The 25,770-nt window shown below is 55.5% G+C and overlaps 1 protein-coding gene across 1 annotated transcript in view; it reads right to left on the bottom strand.

The window, feature by feature from the left end:
* Positions 1 to 25,564, bottom strand: part of LOC122558007 (ARF GTPase activating protein 2) — a 63,319-nt gene extending 37,755 nt beyond the window's left edge. Inside the window, 6 exon segments of the mRNA XM_087996209.1 lie at positions 2,759 to 2,870; positions 2,953 to 3,033; positions 3,521 to 3,652; positions 18,076 to 18,148; positions 23,668 to 23,786; positions 25,477 to 25,564. Of these exon segments, the coding sequence (XP_087852335.1) occupies positions 2,759 to 2,870; positions 2,953 to 3,033; positions 3,521 to 3,652; positions 18,076 to 18,148; positions 23,668 to 23,786; positions 25,477 to 25,548 (589 nt within the window). The 5' untranslated portion in view covers positions 25,549 to 25,564.
* Between the last annotated feature and the right edge of the window lie 206 nt (positions 25,565 to 25,770).

Below are 25,770 nucleotides of genomic sequence, written 5' to 3'. Positions count from 1 at the left end.
GAGGACACAGGTCAGTGGTCAAGGTTTATTCAAAATATACACACATCCACTGGACCCAAACCCTCCTTCACGACAGGCTCTCTGCTCTCCCAGGCTTGTAACTCTTTGCCACACTCTGAAAGCCCCGAACCTGGATAAAGACCAGAGGGCCACCAGGCCAGCAGATCTGAATTTTAATGGGGGGGGTTCTGGGTGCCTTTTCACAACTCAATAGCTAATGCTATTACTCAGACAAAGAACAAAGTTACATTTATCTGCTGCCTTTCAACGCACAGGGTTCCAAAAGGCTCCACAGTCTACAAATTCCATTTAAATGGAAGCAAATGTAGTCATCACGGTTGCCAAACTGCACACAGTAAACTCCCAAACAGGCGTGCCAAGAAGCACAATAATCTGTATTTGTGATAATGATTGAGGGGAGACTTTTCTATAGAACAAATCCCAGAAAACCATCCTGCCATTTCACTTACAAATCTTGTGCCACTGTTTTGCAGAGCAGAGCTGCTGATTTTGAATCTCAACTGAAAGGCTGCATGTCCAGTAATGCACCCTCCGACAGTGCAGCACCTCCTCAGCACTGGCCACCCGACAGGCGCCGCGCTCCCTCGGCACTGGCCACCCGACAGGCGCCGCGCTCCCTCGGCACTGGCCACCCGACAGGCGCCGCGCTCCCTCGGCACTGGCCACCCGACAGGCGCCGCGCTCCCTCGGCACTGGCCACCCGACAGGCGCCGCGCTCCCTCGGCACTGGCCACCCGACAGGCGCCGCGCTCCCTCGGCACTGGCCACCCGACAGGCGCCGCGCTCCCTCGGCACTGGCCACCCGACAGGCGCCGCGCTCCCTCGGCACTGGCCACCCGACAGGCGCCGCGCTCCCTCGGCACTGGCCACCCGACAGGCGCCGCGCTCCCTCGGCACTGGCCACCCGACAGGCGCCGCGCTCCCTCGGCACTGGCCACCCGACAGGCGCCGCGCTCCCTCGGCACTGGCCACCCGACAGGCGCCGCGCTCCCTCGGCACTGGCCACCCGACAGGCGCCGCGCTCCCTCGGCACTGGCCACCCGACAGGCGCCGCGCTCCCTCGGCACTGGCCACCCGACAGGCGCCGCGCTCCCTCGGCACTGGCCACCCGACAGGCGCCGCGCTCCCTCGGCACTGGCCACCCGACAGGCGCCGCGCTCCCTCGGCACTGGCCACCCGACAGGCGCCGCGCTCCCTCGGCACTGGCCACCCGACAGGCGCCGCGCTCCCTCGGCACTGGCCACCCGACAGGCGCCGCGCTCCCTCGGCACTGGCCACCCGACAGGCGCCGCGCTCCCTCGGCACTGGCCACCCGACAGGCGCCGCGCTCCCTCGGCACTGGCCACCCGACAGGCGCCGCGCTCCCTCGGCACTGGCCATCCGACAGGCGCCGCGCTCCCTCGGCACTGGCCATCCGACAGGCGCCGCGCTCCCTCGGCACTGGCCATCCGACAGGCGCCGCGCTCCCTCGGCACTGGCCATCCGACAGGCGCCGCGCTCCCTCGGCACTGGCCATCCGACAGGCGCCGCGCTCCCTCGGCACTGGCCACCCGACAGGCGCCGCGCTCCCTCGGCACTGGCCACCCGACAGGCGCCGCGCTCCCTCGGCACTGGCCACCCGACAGGCGCCGCGCTCCCTCGGCACTGGCCATCCGACAGGCGCCGCGCTCCCTCGGCACTGGCCATCCGGCAGGCGCCGCGCTCCCTCGGCACTGACCATCCGGCAGGCGCCGCGCTCCCTAGGCACTGACCATCCGGCAGGCGCCGCGCTCCCTCAGTACTGACCATCCAGCAGGCTCTGCATTGTCTAATAACCCCCATGTCTGCTTATAACGGACCCACTTCTGCCTTCGCTCATTTTTTCCTTTTCACAAGGTCTACAACTTGCAGTGCATTTTTATGTTTCTTGCCACTTACGTTGATATTCTCCCCATCTTCATCAATCTCTTGTACTCCTTTGCTGGATTCTCAGGTTTACTAATTCTGGCAACTTGATAAACCTCCTAACCTCATGAAATCTTCAACTTTCATCGCACTAATTAAACACAGTCTTCAACTTTCTTTGTAAGACAAGGTTGACTCAAGTTTCCTAATGGTTTTTTATACCCTCAAGGAACGTGTACATGTTGTTAACCATTGTCTTTCTAATATACTTTTCTCAATCCACTACAGCCAACTTGCTCCTTAAATCTTCATAATTTTCTAACTTTAGATTTAAGACCCTCGTCTGAGATTGAACTTCATAGTTTTAAAAAAACTTAAATGGAAAATTCCATCATCATATTTGGCGTCACTCCTCCTCCAAAATGTTTTTTTAAAAAAATGACATGATAATTAATTAGATTTCTCACTACACAGAATAATTTTAAAATGGCCTGTTCTCTGGCTGGCTCCTCAGCACATTGCTTTAGGAAACCATCTGTTAGGCGTTTCAGGAAGTTTTCCTCCACAATGGCATGCTCCTCTTACTTCCCGGTTTATAGTGTGGCCTATATTACCATGATGGTTTGATGGTCTGTAAAGCACTCTTACCAATATCTGTGCCTTGCTGTTTCTCAGCTCCACCCAAACTGATTCTACATCAATTGAGGCATTCAAAAGGGAATTTGATCATTGACTGAAAATGAACTAAAGGCTACCAGGAAAAGGCAAAGATGTTGAGATTAATGAATTAGTGCTTCTGAGCACCACCATTGATCCAAAGGACTGAATACTCTGATTGTACTTTTCTACCTACCAGAGTGCTCAGTGCCATTCCCGCTGTGCGTCTTCACTGCTTCTACTTCCTCTGACAAATGCTCCAGTCTGCAACTCCCCGATTCTTGGCTGCTCTCCTGTTCGGCAGAACCCTGATGGAAGAATACAAAGCAAACGGTGAGAAACTGTTGCCCCGTGAGAGAATCGGAAAGGTGCAGTCAGGAGGACACTTACGTGGGTGTGCTCGACGAAGAAATCATTCTCGCATTGCCCCAGTGGCAGGCACGGTGAGGTGTTGCATCCATCTAACCACAACTGGTGGGAGAGTTTAAGGGTCAAAGTCAAACAGCATGAAACACTCTGATTCAAGCAGGAGGATACAGGGAGGAAGGCACAGCGGGAAAGGACATAGAGGGAACAGCAGGGCACAATGTGAAAACACAGCAAGTCTCGGGGGCACACAGAGGGCAGAGTGACAGGGAATAGCAGACGGGAGGACAAAACAGCAGGGCACAGTACTATACTACCCCCTCCCCTACACCAAACCCTCCCCACTGCATACCCCCCCCAACCCCCCCACCAAAACATGATCCTCCACTATACAGTAAACACATCATCCCCCGACCAATGGTCTGGTTATTACAGGCAACGCCACCCCAACAAGCAAGACAAGGGTTGCCCAGTGACTCAGCCTCCAAAAGGTAGGCCCACCATGAACTGTGAACCATGCCACACTTCCCTCAAACGTGCACATCCCACCCTACCAGTCCACAGCTGCCAGGGAACACACCGAATGACCTACCTGGGTGCCATGTTGGCCCACTGCAGCCACGGCTGCAGTCCTGAGCCTCTCACGGTACAGCTGGGCAGCTCGGCTGTTGTACTTGGCAGTTGTGTCCTTCGTCATGCAGCCATGCTGTCGGAAAAAGGCGGCCTGAGGGAAAAGTATAATCTCTCACTATCCATAGGAACACACAAGCAGTATCATGCTGTTTCAACTCTCCCAGATCATACCTGCTCCACGCTATTGTCATGTAACAGCTAAGCCCAATGGTGCAAATCGACAAAGTTTTATTCTGTATCTGACTCCCTACTATCCCTGACCTGGGTGAGTTTGATGAGGACAGTCTAGAGAGAGAGCTTTATTCTGCATCTAAGTCTGTGTTGTCCCTGTCCTTGGATTGTTTGATGGGGTAGTGTAGAGAGAGCTTTACTCTGTTATCTAACAGCATGCCGTCTCCATCTTGGGATTGTTTCATAGAGACAGTGTAGAGGTAGCTTTACCCTGTATCCAACTCTGTGCGCTCCCTGTCTTGGGACTGTTTGATGGGGACAACGTAGAGAGAGTTTTATTCAGTATCTAACCCCACACCGTCCCTGTTCTGGGACTGTTTGATGTTGAAGCAACTTTACTTACAGTTGAAGAGAGTAAACTGTTAAAAGTGTAGGTGATTTACTTTACATTTAATTTTAGCATAAAAGAGCGGAGGCAACCTCACTCTGTATCTAACCACATGCTATCCCAGTAGTATTTTATGGAAAAGGTGTCAAAGGAGTAACTTAAAAGGGCAAAAGAATTTTTACTTTCACGTTTAGAGAGTAGGGCAAGTTTTACTCTGTATCTGTCCGTGTGCTGTACCTTTCCTGGGAGTGTTTGACATAGACAGTGTCAAGGGAGCTTTACTTTCGGTTTAAAAGAGTACCAGGAGCTTTACTCTGCTGCTGGTCTGCTAATTGGAACCTCACCTATTGCTAATGCTATCAACTGAGTCGTAGAGCTGGGGCCTCTTGTCGTGCTTTTGGTACACCTCCACCTTAAGGTACTATCCATATAGGATTGGGAAGTTGCATGAAGATCCCACCGGCCAGCTGCCTTGATTGGGGATTAACCAAGGACCCGAGGGCCAAGGCACTGGAAGAGAGTGCTGCCTGAGAAACTAAGGCCTGGAGATTGGGAAGCAGTGCTGTCAAAAGGGTTTAACACTGTTTGGAAAAGGGGGTGGTCCTTCAGAGGAAAGGAGACACCGTCTACATCAGCAATGAGACCCAGCCACACCATTACTGGGGGGGGGGGGTGTGTGGCATCTGCACTTTCTACGGCCTCTGTGCCTCCAGCGGACTCTCTGCCTTTCTCTCTCTGTGAACAAGCAGCATAGGGTGGTGATCAAAGCATGTATAGCAACCACAGCAGAGGTAGTCAGAGCCCCCACCATTGTCATGTGTCTAAAATGTCCAAGAAGATAGTCACCAGACTGGGTAGGTGAGATTGAGCCAGACGAGACCATGGCGGCTGGAATCCAGTCTGGAGCCTGTTGAGAAGGCACGTGGTCCATAGTCACCCTGGTTTCCTAACACTTCACATGATTCCAGTGGGGCACGGGAATGGAAGAGAGGGTGAGGAGCAGGAGGTTGGAGTGATGGGAGAGCGCCCTTACTCCTCAACCCTCCAAGAAAAGGCACCACTCCACAGGATTGGGAGAGATGGCAATAAGTATAACTAACTCCCCCGATGAAGAGGAAGTGGCTCATCCCAAATACCTTTCTCCCTGCTCCCTTGGGCAGGGAATCTCATCTCTGCCCCACCCCTGGAGTCCCCCAAGGCTGGGCTTGGCACCTCACAGACTGAGGTGGGTGTGACCACCGAGGTCACACCTTGGAGATCCGGGGTTCAGCCTGACCTGATCAGGAATTGTGGTGGGGAGAGCCAGCCTGAGGGGACCCTGGCGAGTGGTGTGGAAGGGGCAGCAACCTGACCCAACCAGGGACTGTGATGGAGGTAACCAGCCTGAGGGTACAGTGCATAGTGGTGTCGAAGGAGCAGGCCTCTTCGCTACCACCCAGGCCTTTGTGCTGGGCAGCTCTGGCCTGACTGGGGGGTGGAGGGGGGGGGATCTTTTCCCTGACACACAGGGTCACCCAGTGCCAGGAACAGAGCAGGATTCTGGCCCAGCTGACCCAACATTTCAGTTGAAGATACAGGAGTCCCTGCAGAGGATCCTCCTGCTGTCGACCCTGGACTTGGGATGAAGGCAGCTTATGTCTGACCAGTGACTTTGGACCACCATCCCACCCTCAATGTGAGGAGGTGGTTGGTTGGAGGTGGCAAAATGGAGGAGGACGGGGGAAAATCGTTTGTGAGCATCAAATTAGACAAGGTGGTGGGAGACATGGTGCTCGCGGATAGGGTCCCCCTCAACCCCCCCTCCCTCCCCCCCCCCCCGGAGGATCTCCACAATTCTTTTTTTAAAACAGGCCATGCTGGGTCGCCAAGACAGAGTCTGGTTAGAATTGGGTTGGTGGGGCTCCATGCCATTACTGGTGCTGTCGGCTCGGCAGCTGGAGCAGCCCCAGGAGTGGACAGGAATACAAGGCGGCACTGGCAAGGGTTCCTCTGCAGTATCCATAGAAGTGGAGGGGGAAAAGAGTTTCACGGTGAATGGCAGGGCCTTAAGGAGTGTAGAGTCGAGAGTGTGGTGCTGGAAAAGCACAGCAGGTCAGGCACCATCGGAGGAGCAGGAGAATTGACGTTTCGGGCAGGAGCCCTTCATCAGGAAAGTGCAGTGGTACAGAGGGACCTTGGAGGTCAGGTAGACTGTTGCCTTAAAGTGGACACACAGGTAGACAGGGCAGTGAAGGCAGCTTTTGGCACACTGACCTTCATCAGTCAGGTCAGTGAGTATAGAAGTTGAACAGTTATGTTGCACTTAGTGAGGCCGCACGTGGAGCACTGTGTTCGATTTTGCTCACCTTGCAATAGGAAGGATGTTGTTAAACTGGAAAGAGTGCAGAAGAAATTCACAAGGACGCTGCCAGGACTCAAGGGACTGAGTTATAGGGAGAGGTCAGACAAGCTAGGACTTCTTTCTTTATAGCGTTTGGGGACCTTATAGAAGTTTAGAAGATCACAAGAGGCATGGATAGGGTGAATGCACTCAGTCTTTTTCCCAGGGTTGGGGAATTGAGGACTAGAGGACATTAGTTTAAGGTTAGAGGGGAAAGAATAGAAGGGAACCTGAGGGGCAGTGTTTTTACACAGAGGGTGGTACACATATGGAATGAGCTGACACCTGGTTCAGGTGGATACATTAACAACATTTAAAAGGCATTTGGACAAATACACAGATAGGAAAGGTTTATCAGGATATGAGCCAAGTGCAGGGAAATTAGGTTAGCATGGACGGACATTTTTGTCAGCATGGACCAGTTTGGGCCAAATGGCCAGTCTCCGAGGTATAGGACTCTATGACTCCTGGAGTAGCAGGGAAGCAACTACATCAGTCACCCGGTCTCCAATTCCAGTGGGCGGAGGGGCAGGCTACTGCTATCTTGTTGGCTCCATCTTTTCAGCTGGAGGTCTTGAGGGTCAAGAAGCATGTCCCAGGACATCTGCTCCAACTCATGGTTTGGTTCGGGAGTACTGTCCTTCATTTCATGAACATACACACACCAGGCAGCATGATGGCACAGTGCTTAGCAGTGTGCCAAGGAGCCAGGTTCCAATCCCGCCTTGGATGACACTTCTCTTGTGCTTTGATTTCCTCCCACAGTGCAAAGATGTCCAGGTTAGGTCGACTGGCCACGCTAAACGTGAGTCTACAGGGATAGCGAGGGGGCCTTGGTCTGGGTGACAGGGTTGATGCCACTCAGTGGGCCAAATGCCTCTATCTGGACTGTACGGATTCAATGATTCTCAGCTGAGACCTGAGCAGACAAACTTCTTCAATGAAGTGGCTACTTTCCTGAGCTCTATCAATGAGGACAAAGTCATTCTCCTTGGGAGCATTTCTCAAATGTACCCTCGAGAGGAGGGGCCATGTTAATGTCCGGAGGAGCTCAGCGTTGATGGATAGGTTGAGGGGACTTCTGCAAGTCTTTTAACTTGGTAAATATCTGGAGGAAGCTCCATCCTGGCTCCTGAAGCCTTCAGCTTTTTGAAGCCTGGAGTTGGAGCAGCCAGAATTGACTACCTTTCCACTTCCAGGGCATATGCCTCCTGTGTTCAGATGGCCTCCTGATGCCATCCTCTGATCACAAGTTTGTCCGTGCAGAGTTTGTTCCATTCTGTGCCACTGTAAAGGTTAGGGCACTTGCCCTTTAACAACATGCTGCTGGAGGACAAGCAGTTCTAGGACTCATTCTGTCACTCCTGGACCGGCTGAAGGTGGAAGCAAGAGCACTGGAGTGGGGGCGGGGTTCTCCTCCTTGAGGCTGTGGAGGGTGTATCGAGGGGAGGGGGGAAAGGGGGAGGGGGGAAAGGGGGAGGGGGGAAAGGGGGAGGGGGGAAAGGGGGAGGGGGGAAAGGGGGAGGGGGGAAAGGGGGAGGGGGGAAAGGGGGAGGGGGGAAAGGGGGAGGGGGGGAAAGGGGGAGGGGGGGAAAGGGGGAGGGGGGGAAAGGGGGAGGGGGGGAAAGGGGGAGGGGGGGAAAGGGGGAGGGGGGGAAAGGGGGAGGGGGGGAAAGGGGGAGGGGGGAAAGGGGGAGGGGGGGAAAGGGGGAGGGGGGGAAAGGGGGAGGGGGGGAAAGGGGGAGGGGGGGAAAGGGGGAGGGGGGAAAGGGGGAGGGGGGAAAGGGGGAGGGGGGGAAAGGGGAGGGGGGAAAGGGGAGGGGGGAAAGGGGAGGGGGGAAAGGGGAGGGGGGAAAGGGGAGGGGGGAAAGGGGAGGGGGGAAAGGGGAGGGGGGGAAAGGGGAGGGGGGAAAGGGGAGGGGGGGGAAAGGGGAGGGGGGAAAGGGGAGGGGGGGAAAGGGGAGGGGGGGAAAGGGGAGGGGGGGAAAGGGGAGGGGGGGAAAGGGGAGGGGGGGAAAGGGGAGGGGGGGAAAGGGGAGGGGGGGAAAGGGGAGGGGGGGAAAGGGGAGGGGGGGAAAGGGGAGGGGGGGAAAGGGGAGGGGGGGAAAGGGGAGGGGGGGAAAGGGGAGGGGGGGAAAGGGGAGGGGGGGAAAGGGGGGGGGGAAAGGGGAGGGGGGGAAGGGGAGGGGGGGAAGGGGAGGGGGGGAAGGGGAGGGGGGGAAGGGGAGGGAGGGGAAGGGGAGGGAGGGGAAGGGGAGGGGGGGAAGGGGAGGGGGGGGAAGGGGAGGGGGGGAAAGGGGAGGGGGGGAAAGGGGAGGGGGGGAAAGGGGAGGGGGGAAAGGGGAGGGGGGAAAGGGGAGGGGGGAAAGGGGAGGGGGGGAAAGGGGAGGGGGGAAAGGGGAGGGGGGAAAGGGGAGGGGGGAAAGGGGAGGGGGGGAGAGGGGAGGGGGAGGGGGGGAGAGGGGAGGGGGAGGGGGGAGAGGGGAGGGGGAGGGGGGAGGGGGGAGGGGGGAGGGGGGAGGGGGGAGGGGGGAGAGGGGAGAGGGAGAGGGGAGAGGGGAGGGGGGAGGGGGGAAGAGGGGAAGAGGGGAAGAGGGGAAGAGGGAAGAGGGGAGGGGGGAAGAGGGGAGGGGGGAAGAGGGGAGGGGGGAAGAGGGGAGGGGGGAAGAGGGGAGGGGGGAAGAGGGGAGGGGGGAAAAGGGAGGGGGGAAAAGGGAGGGGGGGAAAGGGGAGGGGGGGAAAGGGGAGGGGGGGAGAGGGGAGGGGGGGAGAGGGGAGGGGGGAGGGGGGGAGGGGGGAGAGGGGAGGGGGGAGGGGGGAGAGGGGAGGGGGGAGGGGGGAGGGGGGAGAGGGGAGGGGGGAGGGGGGGAGGGGGGAGAGGGGAGAGGGGGGAAGAGGGGGAGGGGGGAAGAGGGGAAGAGGGGAAGAGGGGAAGAGGGGAGGGGGGAAGAGGGGAGGGGGGAAGAGGGGAGGGGGGAAGAGGGGAGGGGGGAAAAGGGAGGGGGGAAAGGGGAGGGGGGGAAAGGGGAGGGGGGGAAAGGGGAGGGGGGGAAAGGGGAGGGGGGGAAAGGGGAGGGGGGGAAAGGGGAGGGGGGGAAAGGGGAGGGGGGGAAAGGGGAGGGGGGAAAGGGGAGGGGGGGAAAGGGGAGGGGGGGAAAGGGAGGGGGGAAAGGGGAGGGGGGGAAAGGGGAGGGGGGGAAAGGGGAGGGGGGGAAAGGGGAGGGGGGGAAAGGGGAGGGGGGGAAAGGGGAGGGGGGGAAAGGGGAGGGGGGGAAAGGGGAGGGGGGGAAAGGGGAGGGGGGGAAAGGGGAGGGGGGGAAAGGGGAGGGGGGGAAAGGGGAGGGGGGAAAGGGGAGGGGGGAAAGGGGAGGGGGGGAGAGGGGAGGGGGGAGGGGGGGAGGGGGGAGGGGGGAGGGGGGAGGGGGAGGGGGAGGGGGAGGGGGGAGGGGGAGAGGGGAGAGGGGAGAGGGGAGAGGGGAGAGGGAGGGGGGAGGGGGGAAGAGGGGAAGAGGGGAAGAGGGGAAGAGGGGAGGGGGGAAGAGGGGAGGGGGGAAAAGGGAGGGGGGAAAAGGGAGGGGGGAAAAGGGAGGGGGGAAAGGGGAGGGGGGGAAGGGGAGGGGGGAAAGGGGAGGGGGGAGAGGGGAGGGGGGAGGGGGGGAGGGGGAGAGGGGAGGGGGGAGGGGGGAGAGGGGAGGGGGGAGGGGGGAGGGGGGAGGGGGGAGAGGGGAGAGGGGAGGGGGGAGAGGGGAGAGGGGAGGGGGAGAGGGGAGAGGGGAGGGGGGAGGGGGAGGGGGGAGGGGGGAGGGGGGAGGGGGGAGAGGGGAGAGGGGAGAGGGGAGAGGGGAGGGGGAGGGGGGAAGAGGGGAAGAGGGGAAGAGGGGAAGAGGGGAAGAGGGGAGAGGGGAAGAGGGGAGGGGGGAAGAGGGGAGGGGGGAAGAGGGGAGGGGGGAAAGGGAGGGGGGAAAGGGGAGGGGGGAAAGGGGAGGGGGGGAAAGGGGAGGGGGGGAAAGGGGAGGGGGGAAAGGGGAGGGGGGGAAAGGGGAGGGGGGGAAAGGGGAGGGGGGGAAAGGGGAGGGGGGGAAAGGGGAGGGGGGGAAAGGGGAGGGGGGGAAAGGGGAGGGGGGGAAAGGGGAGGGGGGGGAAGGGGAGGGGGGGAAAGGGGAGGGGGGGAAAGGGGAGGGGGGGAAAGGGGAGGGGGGGAAAGGGGAGGGGGGGAAAGGGGAGGGGGGGAAAGGGGAGGGGGGGAAAGGGGAGGGGGGGAAAGGGGAGGGGGGGAAAGGGGAGGGGGGAAAGGGGAGGGGGGAAAGGGGAGGGGGGGAAAGGGGAGGGGGGGAAAGGGGAGGGGGGGAAAGGGGAGGGGGGGAAAGGGGAGGGGGGGAAGGGGAGGGGGGGAAGGGGAGGGGGGGAGGGGGGGAAGGGGAGGGGGGGGGAAGGAGGGGTGGAGAAGGGGGGGGGAGGGGGGGGGAGAAGGGGGGGGGAGGGGAGGGGGGGGAAGGGGAGGGGGGGGTAAGGGGAGGGGGGAGAAAGGGGAGGGGGGGAAAGGGGAGGGGGGAAAGGGGAGGGGGGGAAAGGGGAGGGGGGAAAGGGGAGGGGGGGAAAGGGGAGGGGGGAAAGGGGAGGGGGGGAAAGGGGAGGGGGAGAGGGGAGGGGGGAAAGGGGAGGGGGGAGGGGGGAGGGGGGAGGGGGGAAAGGGGAGGGGGGAGGGGGGAGGGGGGAAAGGGGAGGGGGGAGGGGGGAGGGGGGAAAGGGGAGGGGGGAGGGGGGAGGGGGGGAAAGGGGAGGGGGGAAAGGGGAGGGGGAAAGGGGAGGGGGGAAAGGGGAGGGGGGAAAGGGGAGGGGGGAAAGGGGAGGGGGAGGAGGGGGGAGGGGGGAGAGGGGAGTGGGGCGAGGGGCGAGGGGGGAGGGGGGAGAGGGGGGAGAGGAGGGAGAGGGGGGAGAGGAGGGGGAGGGGGGAGAGGAGGGGGAGGGGGGAGAGGAGGGGGAGAGGGGAGAGGAGGGGGAGGGGGGAGAGGAGGGGGAGGGGGGAGAGGAGGGGGAGGGGGGAGAGGAGGGGGAGGGGAGAGGAGGGGGAGGGGAGAGGAGGGGGAGGGGAGAGGAGGGGGAGGGGAGAGGAGGGGGAGGGGAGAGGAGGGGGAGGGGAGAGGAGGGGGAGGGGAGAGGAGGGGGAGGGGAGAGGAGGGGGAGGGGAGAGGAGGGGGAGGGGAGAGGAGGGGGAGGGGAGAGGAGGGGGAGGGGAGAGGAGGGGGAGGGGAGAGGAGGGGGAGGGGAGAGGAGGGGGAGGGGAGAGGAGGGGGAGGGGAGAGGAGGGGGAGGGGAGAGGAGGGGGAAGGGAGAGGAGGGGGAAGGGAGAGGAGGGGGAAGGGAGAGGAGGGGGAAGGGAGAGGAGGGGGAAGGGAGAGGAGGGGGAAGGGAGAGGAGGGGGAAGGGAGAGGAGGGGGAAGGGAGAGGAGGGGGAAGGGAGAGGAGGGGGAAGGGAGAGGAGGGGGAAGGGAGAGGAGGGGGAAGGGAGAGGAGGGGGAAGGGAGAGGAGGGGGAAGGGAGAGGAGGGGGAGGGGAGAGGAGGGGGAAGGGAGAGGAGGGGAAGGGAGAGGAGGGGGAGGGGAGAGGAGGGGGAGGGGAGGGGAGAGGAGGGGGAGGGGAGGGGAGGGGGAGGGGAGGAGGGGAAGGGGAGGAGGGGAGAGGAGAGGGGTGTAGGAGAGGAGGGGGGGTGGCGCGGGGGGTGGGGCAGGGGGTGAGGCGGGGGGGACGGTGGGAGGGAGGGGGAGGGGGTGATGGGGGGATGGGGGAAGAGGGCGGGGGGGGGAATGTTCTTCAGAGATTCGGTGTAACTTGTTGAGCCACATGGCCTGTGCCACGATTCTTAAAAAATAACTAAAGAATAAGGGGAAGGAACTATATATCATCAATAGAGAACTGGTATTGAACAAACTAATGGTGCTAAAGGAAGGAAAGTCCTCTGGACCTGATGGCTTGCATCTGAAGATCCAAGGCAACATAAAAATAGGCAGAAAGTCCGGTCGCAGCAGGGATACGAGCAGTTTACAGACAGAGGTATTGATGGTTTATACAAGTAGGCAAAAAGCTGGCAAATGGAGTATTATGGGCGAAAAGCCTATTCAGTTCAGAAGGCAGACCAAAAGAACACAATATTATTTAAATGGAAAAAGCTGTAGAAAGCTGCACATAAAGGGATTTGGGGGCACCTGTACACAAAACACAAGGCTAGCACATAGCTGCAGCAGGTAACCTGGAAGACTAATGGAATGTTGGCTTTTATTGGATTATAAGTGTAGGGAAGTCTTACTGCAACAGTACAATGTGCTGGTGAGGCCACATCTGGAACACTGTTCACAGTTTTGAAGAAACTGTATATTTGAAGAAAATGTATTATTTAACTGGATGCCGTTCAGAGGAGGTTCACCAGGATGATTCCTGGTAAGGATACATTATCTTCTGTGCAAAAGCTAAACCAGTTGGGACTCAACTCATTGGAGTTTGGAAGAATGAGAGATGATCTCATTGAAACCTGTTAGATTGTGAAGGGCCTTGACAGGGTAAATGCTTAGAGGATGCTCCCCCTCATGGGAGGTTCCAGAACCAGATGGTATTGTCTCAGAATAAAGGGGTCCCAATTGAAGACTGAAGAAGAATTTGTTCTGAGGGTTGAGAGTTTTTGGAACTATTTTCCACAAAGAGCTGTAGGGGCAGAGTGTTTATTTACGGCTCAGATAGATTCTTGACGAATAGGACAATGAACGGTTATGAGGAAAGGGCTGGAAAGTAGACACGAGAATTGTCGGATCAGCTACAATCCGATTGAATGGCCTACTCCTGCTCCTATTCCTTACGGTCTGTGGTCTGTACCCGTCCTAGGGATATTTGATTGGGAGTGTAGATGTAGCTTTACTTTCAGTTTCAAAGGGTTAAGGGAGCTTTACTCTCTATCCAAGCTTATGTGTAGCTCTCCTGGATATGCCCAATTCGGAAAAATCAGTGGTGTGGAAAGCAGGGTAGAAAGCCTTAGACTGCAGAATGATACAGACGGACTGGTCGCATGTGCTAAAGCTTTGGAAAATTACATTTATTTCTGAAAGGATTCATGTTGGGAGGGCTAACAAGGTAAGGGAATAGACACTGAATGGTAGGACCTAGGAAATACACAGGGACCTTAGTGTGCACATCCACAGATCCTTGAAAGCAACAGGGCAGATGGATAAGGTGGTTAAGAAGGGCTGTGGGATATTTGTCTTTATTAGTCAGATATTGAATACAAAAGCAGGGAGATTGTGATGGAACTGTAAATGTTAGTTGGGCCACACCTGGAGGACTGTCCATAGTTCTGGTTTCCACATTACAAGAAGGACGTGATTAGAATTCCCCAGGATGTTGCCTTGACCGGAGTAAATCTGCTATGCAGAGTCACGAGAACAGCAGGGGTAGCTTCCCTGGGAGCTAGAAGGCTGGGGGGGTGGGGTGCTGATTGAGGTGTACAACGTTTGGAGGGCATAAACAGGATAATAGGGAGAAACTCTTTGCATTGGTAGAGGTATCAAAAACTGGAAAGTCTACTTTTAAGTAGAAAGATTTGAGGAAGACATTTTTAACCCAGAAATTTAGGATATAGAACACAGAAAAGTACAGCACAGTTCAGGCCCATGATGTTGTGCTGAGCATTTATCTTAATCTAAGGTCAATCTAACCTACACACCCCTCAATTTACTGTCGTCCATGTGCTTGTCCAGCAGTCGCTTCATGTCCCTAATGTCTCTGACTCTACCACCACCACTGGCAGTGCATTCCACGCACCCACCACTCTCTGCGTAAAGAACCTACCTTTGATATCTCCCCGATACCTTCTTTCAATCATCTTGAAATTCTGACCCCTCATGGCAGCCATTTCTGCCCTGGGAAAACTTCTCTGGCTACCTACACCATCTGTGCCTCTCATGACCTTACACAACCTCTAGCGAGTCACCTCTCTTGCTTCTTCTCTCCCATGAGAAATGCCCTAGCTCCCTCAACCTTTCTTAATAAGATATGCCCTCCAGTCCAGGCAGCATCCTGGTAAATCTCCTCTGCAGCCGAAAATGTGTTGCTGGAAAAGCGCAGCAGGTCAGGCAGCATCCAAGGAGCAGGAGAATCGACGTTTCGGGCATGAGCCCTTCTTCAGGAAATGTCCTCTGCACCCTCTCTAAAGCTTCTATAATGCAGCGACCAGAACTGGACACAATATTCAAAGTATGGTCTAACCAGGGTTTTATAGAGCTGCAGCAAAACCTCGTTGCCCTTAAACTCAATCCCCTGTTAATGAAAGCCAAAACACTACACGCCTTCTTAGCAACCCTATCAATTTGGATGGCAAATGTATGTGGACCCCAAGATCCCACTGTTCCTCCACACTGCCAAGAATCCTGTCTTTAACCCTGTAATCTGCATTGAAATTTGACCTTCCAAAATGAATCACTTCACATATATCCAGGTTGAACTCCAACTGCCACTTCACAGTCCAACTCTGCATCCTGTCAAAGTCTTGTTGTAGCCTGCAACAGCCCTCGACACTATCTGCAACACCACCAACCTTTGTGTCATCGGCAAACTTACTCACCCCCCTTCCACTTCTTCATCCAAGTCATTTATAAAAACTATAAAGAGCAGAGGCCCAAGAACAGATCCCTGCAGGACACCACCAGTCATCAACCTCCAGGCGGAATCCTTTCCAACCACTTTCTTCTTTTGGCCAGCCAATTCTGTATCCAGACAGGCAAATTTCTCAGCATCCTAAACCTCCTAACTTTCTGAATGGGCCTACTGTGGGGAACCTTCTCAAATGCCTTACTGAAATCCATATACACCACATCCACTGCTCGACTCATCACATCCTCAAAGAACTCAGTAAGGCTGGTGAGGCAAGACCCGCCTCTCACAAAGCCATACTGACTATCTTTAATCAAACTATGTTTTTCCAAATAGTCATAAATCCTATCTCTCAGGATCCTTTTCAGTACCTTGTTTGCCACAAACGCAAGACTGACTGATCTGTAATTCCCAGCGTTTTCCCTATTCCCTTTCTTGAACAGAGGAACAACATTCCCCTCCCTCTAATCAGCCAGTTCTATTCCCGTGGAGAGTGAAGATACAAAGATCATCATCGCCAGAGGTGCAACAATCTCATTCCTCGCCTCCTGTAGTAACCTTGGATATATCGGGTCTGACCCTGGGAACTTATCTATCTTGGTGCTTCCCGAATTTCCAGCACATCCCCTTCCTTAATATCAATCTGTGTTCAAGCCTATTAACCTGGTCCACAGCGTTTTCACTATCAACAAGGCTTCTCTCTCTAGTGAATACTGAAGCACAAATCCCATTTAGGGTCTCCCCTACCTCTTCAGACTCCAGGCACAAGGTCCCTCCACTATCCCTGATCGGCCCTACCCTCTCTCTGATCATTCTCTTATTCCTCATGTATGTGTAGAACATCTTTGGGTTTGCCCTAATCCTTCCCACCAAGGCCCCCCCCACCCTCCCCACCCCAAGTCCATTTTTGAGTTCTTTCCTAGCTACCCTGTAATCCTCGAAAGCTGTGCCAGATCCTTGTTTCCTCAACCTTAAGTAAGTTCCTTCTTCCTCTTGATGAGAAGCTCCTCTTCTCTCGGCATCCAAGGCTCCTTCACCTTACCATTCCTCGCCTGTCTCAGTGGGACAAAGTTATCCAACACTCGCAACAAGTGCTCTTTAAACAGCCTCCACATTTCTGTTGTGCATTTCCTGTAGAATAATTGCTCCCAATTTATTAAATACCTCACCATACTGTCTGCTCCTGTTCCTCTCCATGGCTATGGGAAAGGTGAGGCAGTTGTGGTCACTGTCACAGAAATGCTCTCCCACCAAGAGATCTGACACCTGGCCTGGCTCGTTGCCTAGCACCAAGTCCAATATGGCCTCCCCCAATTGGCCTACCTACATATTGATTTTGGATCGTTCCTGATCACACCCGACACAATCGTCTCCATCCAGACTATCTGCACTAAGGAGGTTCCACAACAATAACTCTGTTACATCTGCACCTTTCCAAGATCTGCTGCTCAGTCTGTTCTTCTATCTCTCTGCTGCTATTGGGGGGGGTCTGTAGAAAACCCCCAATAAAGGGACTGCTCCTTTCCTGTTACTGCCTTCCACCCATACTGACTCAGTAGACAAACCTTCCAACAACCTCCTTTTCTGAAGCTGTGATGCACTCTTTAATTAACAATGATACTCTCCCTCCTCTTTTAACCCCCTCCCTATTATTTTTTAAAAGATCTAAACCCTGTAACATTCAGCAACCATTCCTGCCCCTGTGAAATCCATGTCTCCATTATGGCCACAACATCATAGTTCCAAGTGCTGATCCATGCTCTAAATTCATCACTCTTATTCCTTGTATTGAAGCAGACACACTTTAACCCACCTCTTTGCCTTATCAACTGTGTACCTTTCCTGACAGACTCTCTGCATTCTATATCTGCTTGTTCAAAACTACCTTTTCCTCTGATCTGTAGCTTTGGTTCCCATCCCCCTGTCAAACTAGTTTAAACCCTCCCAAAGTGCTCTAGCAAATCTCCCGCCCAGTTTAAATGCAGCCCGTCCTTCATGCACAGGTCCCACCTTCCCCAGAAGGTACCCCAATGGTCTACATATCTGAAGACCTTCCCCCTGCACCAGCCCAGTAGCCATGTGTTTAGTTGCACTTGTTCCCTGTTCCTTGCCTCACTGGCACGTGGCACTAGTAGTAGCCCTGAGATTACTACTCTGCTCGTCCTGCTTTTTAGCTTCCAACCTAACTCCCTGAAGTCACTTCATATATCCCCAACCCTTGTCCTAGTGATGTCATTGGTGCCAATGTACATCATGACTTTTGGCTGGTCATTCTCCCCCTTCAGCATCCTGTAGACTCGATCAGAGACATCCCGAACCCTGGCACCTGGGAAGCAGCATACCTTCCAGGAGTCCCGTTCGCGAACACAGAATCTCCTGTCCGTTCCTCTCACTATTGAGTCTCTGACCCCCAGCGCTTTTCTATTTTCCGCCCTTCCCTTCAGAGCCACAGAGCCAGGTGCTCAGAGATCCAGCCACTATGGCTTTCTAGAACTCTCTGCCTGAAAGGGTGGTAGAGTTTGGCACCATTAAGACATTTAAAATTTAGATAAGCGCTTGAAATGTCACAAGGAAATGGGGCAAGTGCCACAAAATGGGAGTGGAATAGACAGATATTTAATGACGAGCACAGGCACAATAGGCTGAAGGGCTGCTTTTAGTGATGTAAACACTCCTGTAACTAACTCTTCCAGTGTTTTATTCTGTGTCTATCCCCCATACTATCCCTGTTGTGAAGTGTTATTCAGGACAGTGTTATAAGGAGTTTTACTTTCAGTTTTAAAGAGGAGAGGGACTTTTACTCTGCATCCAATCACCAGCGGTGCCTGTTCTGGGAGGCTGCCAGATTAGTGCCCAGAATGTACATTCAAACAGAGCGTCCTGGAGAACAAGCCCCTTCCATATAAGTGAATGGCAAACCTGAAGTCAGGGTCTCACTCACCGCAGTTGCATTCCCTCCCAATTGCATGCACCGCAACTGAAACCAGTTCCAATTCGAGTCAAGCTCAGTTGATCTGCAGAAATACAGCAAAACATAGCATTAACGTCAAGGTCAATATATGTTGGTGAGAACAGGCTCGCTGCGCCAGGGGCCGCAGCCCAGCAACAGGCTCGCTGCGTCAGGGGCCACAGCCCAGCAACAGACTCGCTGCGTCAGGGACCACAGCCCAGCAACAGGCTCGCTGCATCAGGGACCACAGCCCAGCAACAGGCTCAGTGCATCAGGGACCACAGCCCAGCAACAGGCTCACTGCATCAGGGCCCGCAGCCCAGGAACAGGCTCACTGCATCAGGGGCCGCAGCCCAGGAACAGGCTCACTGCATCAGGGGCCACAGCCCAGGAACAGGCTCACTGCATCAGGGGCCACAGCCCAGGAACAGGCTCACTGCATCAGGGGCCACAGCCCAGCAACAGGCTCACTGCATCAGGGCCCGCAGCCCAGGAACAGGCTCACTGCATCAGGGCCTGCAGCCCTGGAACAGGCTCACTGCATCAGGGGCCACAGCCCAGGAACACGCTCACTGCATCAGGGGCCGCAGCCAAGGAACACGCTCACTGCATCAGGGGCCGCAGCCCAGGAACAGGCTCACTGCATCAGGGGCAGCAGCCCAGGAACAGGCTCAGTGCATCAGGGGCCGCAGCCCAGGAACAGGCTCACTGCATCAGGGCCCGCAGCCCAGGAACAGGCTCACTGCATCAGGGGCCACAGCCCAGGAACACGCTCACTGCATCAGGGGCCGCAGCCAAGGAACACGCTCACTGCATCAGGGGCCGCAGCCCAGGAACAGGCTCACTGCATCAGGGGCCGCAGCCCAGGAACAGGCTCACTGCATCAGGGGCCGCAGCCCAGGAACAGGCTCACTGCATCAGGGGCCACAGCCCAGGAACAGGCTCACTGCATCAGGGGCCAGAGCCCAGGAACAGGCTCACTGCATCAGGGGCCAGAGCCCAGGAACAGGCTCACTGCATCAGGGGCCAGAGCCCAGGAACAGGCTCACTGCATCAGGGGCCGCAGCCCAGGAACAGGCTCACTGCATCAGGGGCCAGAGCCCAGGAACATGCTCACTGCATCAGGGGCCACAGCCCAGGAACAGGCTCACTGCATCAGGGGCCACAGCCCAGGAACAGGCTCACTGCATCAGGGGCCAGAGCCCAGGAACATGCTCACTGCATCAGGGGCCACAGCCCAGGAACAAGCTCACTACATCAGGGGCCACAGCCCAGTAACAGGCTAACTGCATCAGGGGCCAGAGCCCAGGAACAGGCTCACTGCATCAGGGGCCACAGCCCAGGAACATGCTCACTGCATCAGGGGGCACAGCCCAGGAACAGGCTCACTACATCAGGGGCCACAGCCCAGGAACAGGCTCACTGCATCAGGGGCCAGAGCCCAGGAACAGGCTCACTGCATCAGGGGCCAGAGCCCAGGAACAGGCTCACTGCATCAGGGGCCAGAGCCCAGGAACAGGCTCACTGCATCAGGGGCCGCAGCCCAGGAACATGCTCACTGCATCAGGGGCCAGAGCCCAGGAACAGGCTCACTGCATCAGGGGCCACAGCCTAGGAACAGGCTCACTGCATCCGGGGCCACAGCCCAGGAACAGGCTCACTGCATCAGGGGCCAGAGCCCAGGAACAGGCTCACTGCATCAGGGGCCACAGCCCAGCAACAGGCTCAGTGCATCAGGGGCCACAGCCCAGCAACAGGCTCAGTGCATCAGGGGCCACAGCCCAGCAACAGGCTCAGTGCATCAGGGGCCACAGCCCAGCAACAGGCTCAGTGCATCAGGGGCCACAGCCCAGCAACAGGCTCACTGCATCAGGGGCCACAGCCCAGCAACAGGCTCACTGCATCAGGGGCCACAGCCCAGCAACAGGCTCACTGCATCAGGGGCCACAGCCCAGCAACAGGCTCACTGCATCAGGGGCCAGAGCCCAGGAACAGGCTCACTGCATCAGGGCCCGCAGCCCAGGAACAGGCTCACTGCGTCTGGGGCCACAGCCCAGGAACAGGCTCACTGCGTCTGGGGCCACAGCCCAGAAACAGGCTCACTGCGTCTGGGGCCAGAGCCAAGGACACAGTGTATCTGGAACAACAGGCTGACTGTGTCACGGAACAGGCAATGACTTGAATACAAGCAGGGCTCGATGATTTTGATAACTGCACTGAAGAAACGTAGATCAGTGTTAACGCACCAAAGCTCTATCTCGGGATTTCACACTTTGTGAGGGTCGCCAGAATGATCGCTAGTGCCTGAGGTTATGCGTTTACTTCAATTGGCTTGAAATGATGTGGAGTTGGCACCAGCACTAAATCCAGCATTAAATCTAGCAGTCAGTCGTGAAACTGCGCTGCTCGGTTGAAAGGTATTAGCAGAGACACTGTGATTCCCCAGGGGTCCCATTCCATAAGACCATAAGAAATAGGAATAGGCTCAGGGCATTCAGCTCCTTGCGTCTGGTCTGTGATTCAACAGGATTATGGCTGATCTGATACTCTCACATCTGCTTTCCTGCCTTTTCCCGATAACCCCCGATTCCCCTACTGATCACGAATCCACCTATCTAAACTACTCGCAGTACTTCACGTGGTCTCACTTTGTACAGGTGCAATAAGACCTCGCTACACTTATACTCCAACCATCTTGAAATAAGGGTCTACATTCCATTAGCCTTCCAGATTACCTGCTGCAACAATGTGTTAACCTTCTGGGTTTTGTGTACAAATACCCCCAACACCCTATGTGCTGCAGCTTTCCTCTATTTAAATAATACCTTGTTCTTCCTTCCAAATTAACAATGTCACATTTTCCCCTTTGTAGTTCATTTGCCAACATTTTGCCAACTTACTTATTAACCTCTCAATATCTCTCTGTAAATTGTTTGTACCCCTCTCACAAACTGCCTTTCCACCTTTTTCGTGTCATCTGTAAATCGGGCTACAGTATATTCACTTCCTTTCTCTAAACCATGAAGATTAGATTAGATTCCCTCCAGTGTGGAAACAGGCCCTTCGGCCCATCAAGTCCATACCGACCCTCCGAAGAGTAACCCATCCAGACCCATTTCACTCTGCCTAATGCAGCTAACACTATGGGGCAATTTTCCCATGGCCAATTCACCTGACCCGCACATCTTTGGATTGTAGGAGGAAATCGGAGCACCCGGAGGAAACCCACGCAGACACGGGGAGGATGTGCGAACTCCACACAGTCAGACCCCCGAGGCTAGAATTGAACCTGGACCAGTGCTAACCACTGAGCCACCCCATATATTGTAAATGGTTGCTATGCCAGTAATGAGCCCTGTGGAACTCCAAACCCCCCACCACACTCCCACCGCCCCCCCCATCCCCCCCTATATTTTTGTAGTACAGATTTGATGGGCCAAAAGGCCTCTATTGTACTGTATGATTCTATAATTTCAGGGTTATCACAGACTTCTATCTTTTTCTTTTAACTTGATATTTTCCTTAACTTCCTTGATTAGCCATGACTTGTTTATCCCTCTCTAAGAATCTTCGCATCTGACTGGGATATATTTTTGCTGAAAATCATAAATTACCTCATCAAATATCTGCTACTCCTGCTCATCTATGTGCCCAGTCCACTTTAGCTAACTCTACTCTTGTTTCGTTTTAATTTCATTTGAGTTAAATACATCTGTTTCCAACCCAAGTTTCTCACACTCAAACTGAAAATTAAATCTGTCACGTTATGCTCACTACTTCCTAGGGAACCTTTTACTCGGAGGTAATTTACTAAACCTGCCTCATTACTGATGACCAAATCCATTAGCCTGTTCCCTGGCTGGCTCCATATCATACTACTCTAAGAAACTATTCCAAAGGCACTCTATGAATTCATTGCCATAGCTACCCTTTCCAATTGACCCAATCAACATGAAAATCAAAACGTTATTGCTGTTTATTTTACATGTTCCTATTATTTATTAATTTGCACCTTTTCCTGGTGTAGCTATTGTTTGGGGGCTTATACACTACTCCTATCCACGTCTTCTTTTCCTTCATGTTAATTACCTCCACACATCATCTAAGCTTAGATGATATCTCACAACTGTCTTCACTTCCTCTTTCCACATCAGATTTACCTTCCCTCTTCTCTTTCCAAAAGGTCAAATATTCTTTAGTGCGAACCTACAGTCAGAGTCTTACAGAACAGAGATAGGCCCGTTGGTCCGAACTGGTCCTTGCGACCAAAACGTCCATCCACGCTAACCCCATTTCCCTGCATCAGACCTATATACTTCTAAACCTTTCCTCTCCATGTATTTGTCCAAATGTCTTTTAAGTGTTGTTAATGTACCCGCCTCAACCATTTGAGGTGGCAGCTCATTCTATATGCATACTACCCTCTGTGTAAAAAATGTTGCCCCTCAGGTTCCCTTTTATTCTTTCCCCTCTAACCTTAAACTGATGCCCACTGGGCCCCTATTCCCCAATCCTTGGAAAAACATGGATTGCATTCACCCTATCCATGCCTCTCATGATCTTATACACTTCTATAAGATCCCCCCTCAGTCTCCTACGCTCTCAAGAAAAATGTCCTACCTTGTCCAACCTCTCCCTATAACTCAGACACTTGAGTCCTGGCAACGTGCTTGTAAATTTTCTCTGCACTCTTTGCTGTTTAATGACTTCATTCCTATAGCAAGGTGCCCAAAACTGAATACAGTACTCGCAGTGCGGCCTCACCAATGTCCTGTCCAACTGCAATATAACTTCACAACATGTATACTCAGTGCCCTGATTGATGAAGGCCAGTGTGTCAAAAGCCTTATTCACTGCCCTGTCTACCCTGTCAAAGAATGCACACTTGGACCCTCTGTTCCTTCACACTTCTTAAGGCCCTGCCATTCACCATGAAACTCCTACCTCGACTTGACTTTCCAAAATGCTAGACCTCACACAATTATAGTAAACTCCATTTGCAATTATCAGCCCACTTCCCCAGCTGATCAAGATCATCCTGCGGCTCCCGATAACCTTCCTCATTGACCATGATACTGCCTATTTTCGTGTCATCTGCAAACTTACTAATCATGCTTTGTACATTCTCATCCAAATCATTGATATAGATAACAAACAGCAATGAGCCCAGCACCAACCCCTGAGGCACTCCACTAGTCACAGGCCTCCAGTCCAACAAGCATTCTCCCACTATTACCCTCTGCTTCCTACCATCAAGCCAACTGTGTATCCGATTTGCCAGCTCCCCCTGGATTCCATGCAATCTAACCTTCCTGAGCAGCCAACCATATGGAACCTTATCGAAGGCCTGACTGAAATAGTTCCCTGTTTTGATCTCCTTTTAACTATAATGGCAATGAAATTATATCTATTTTCCCTAATTTGCACGATTAGTTAATACATGTAATTCCGAATACGTTGTGCAGTAAGGTACAATGCCTTAAGGCTTACCTATTTTGTTAATCCTAACTTTTCTTTGTACAGTGGCTCTATTTGCCTCTTGGCCTTGATGAGACTCCCTCTAAGACCATTCTGTGCCCCTACCTGATGAAACTTAGGTGAACCCCCAGTGAGCGATGGATTCCAGAACAATCAATGCACAGGAAGATTCCATAGGTGACACTGGCCCAGCTGGGATTCTTGGCACTGCAATCAAAGCAGCTCTGCACAAAGAACAAAGAAAATCAACAAGGAGAATGAGAGAATACATTGTGAGGACAGCTCAAAATCCCCCCTGGACATCAGAGGGGTCAGACCGAGGGGAAAAAGGAGACTCAGAGGAGATTAGTCAAGGAAGGGGAATGACAGACCAGGATCAGTCAAATGGAGGAGAGCTGAAATCAGGAAATGATCAGACTGGTGTCAGGCCCGATGGGTCAGCAGTTGGCCAGGGTCTGCCCTGGGTCAGATGGGGTAAGGTCGTGAGAGGAGTCAGACTGAGGGGTGAAGAGGGGGTCAGACAAGGGGGCTGGGAGTGAGGGAGGTCAGGCAGACATGACAGAGGTGAGTGGGAGTCAGACAGGCATCAAACAGGTCAGACAGAGGGGCCATGAGGATCTGACTGAGAGGCTAGAGGAGACCAGGGAGACACCAGACTCAGAGGCTAGGGCAGGGCCAGGCAGGGATCAGACTCAGAACCTAGGGGAGGGTCAGGCAGGGGTCAGACCAAGAGGCTAGGGGAAGGTCAGACCAAGAGGCTAGGGCAGGGCCAGGCAGGGGTCAGACCCAGAGGCTAGGGGAGGGTCAGGCAGGGGTCAGACCCAAGAGGCTAGGGCAGGGCCAGGCAGGGGTCAGACCAAGAGGCTAGGGGAGGGTCAGGCAGGGGTCAGACCCAGAGGCTAGTGGAGGGTCAGCAGGGGTCAGACCCAGAGGCTAGGGGAGGGTCAGGCAGCGGTCAGACTCAGGCTAGGGGAGGGTCAGTCAGGGGTCAGACCAAGAGGCTAGGGCAGGGTCAGGCAGGGGTCAGACCCAGAGGCTAGGGCAGGGTCAGACCAAGAGGCTAGGGCAGGGTCAGTCAGGGGTCAGACCAAGAGGCTAGGGCAGGGTCAGGCAGGGGTCAGACCCAGAGGCTAGGGCAGGGTCAGATCAAGAGGCTAGGGCAGGGTCAGGCAGGGGTCAGACCAAGAGGCTAGGGGAGGGTCAGGCAGGGGTCAGACTCAGAGGCTAGGGCAGGGTCAGACCAAGAGGCTAGGGCAGGGTCAGGCAGGGGTCAGACTCAGAGGCAGGGGTCAGTCTCAGAGGCTAGGGCAGGGCCAGGCAGGGGTCAGACCCAGAGGCAGGGGTCAGACCCAAGAGGCTAGGGGAGGGTCAGGCAGGGGTCAGACCCAGAGGCTAGGGGAGGGTCAGGCAGGGGTCAGACCCAGAGGCTAGGGCAGGGTCAGGCAGGGGTCAGACTCAGAGGCAGGGGTCAGTCTCAGAGGCTAGGGGAGGGTCAGGCAGGGGTCAGACTCAGAGGCAGGGGTCAGTCTCAGAGGCTAGGGGAGGGTCAGGCAGGGGTCAGACCCAGAGGCTAGGGGAAGGTCAGCTGGGCTAAGGACCCTTGTCAATGGGCGGGGCTATGGGAGATCCATCCAATCAGCTGCTGGGGCGGGGCTTCTTTCGCCCTCTCCTGACCCATCTCTACCACTAGGGGGGGTCCCATTCTACTCCCCCCTCCGCGGTCAGTGATGGTTCAGCCCGGGTCAGTGCAGAACCAGGGGTGGGACTGTACCAACTGCGGGTGACGGGGGTGCCATATAACGGACACCAGTAGACGGACCAAGCCGGAGACTCAACAAGGAACCGCGGCTTCAGTCCGGCAACAGAGTCGAGAATGCCGCCGCGGCGCTCCCTCCTCCTCCTCTCCCCTCCCACCTTGTTGGTCTGCGAAGCCCGCAGACGCCGGAACACAGCCTGGATAGCGGCTTTTCCCGGCCCGTCCGCCATGACACGGGAAGCGGAAACAGGGGGCGGAGCAGGTAAGCGGCGGGTACACACAACCCGCCGGATGGGAGGGTGGCGCGTGCGCAGTGGAGACGAGGGCGGTGTTGGTGCTGACCGCGCGTGCGCAGTGGAGACGAGGGCGGGCGGTGTTGGTGCTGGTGCTGACGGCGCCCTCTGGTGGCTGCGCGGGGTGGATATGAATGATCAGACTTCAACCCCATTCAT

The sequence above is a fragment of the Chiloscyllium plagiosum genome, unplaced genomic scaffold (genome assembly GCF_037043375.1).
Source record: "Chiloscyllium plagiosum isolate Xiang-an unplaced genomic scaffold, Cpla_swu_hap1 HiC_scaffold_18, whole genome shotgun sequence".
Lineage (NCBI taxonomy): Eukaryota > Metazoa > Chordata > Chondrichthyes > Orectolobiformes > Hemiscylliidae > Chiloscyllium > Chiloscyllium plagiosum.
Note: the sequence above shows the minus strand (reverse complement) of the source record. Positions and strands in the feature narration are given on the sequence as shown.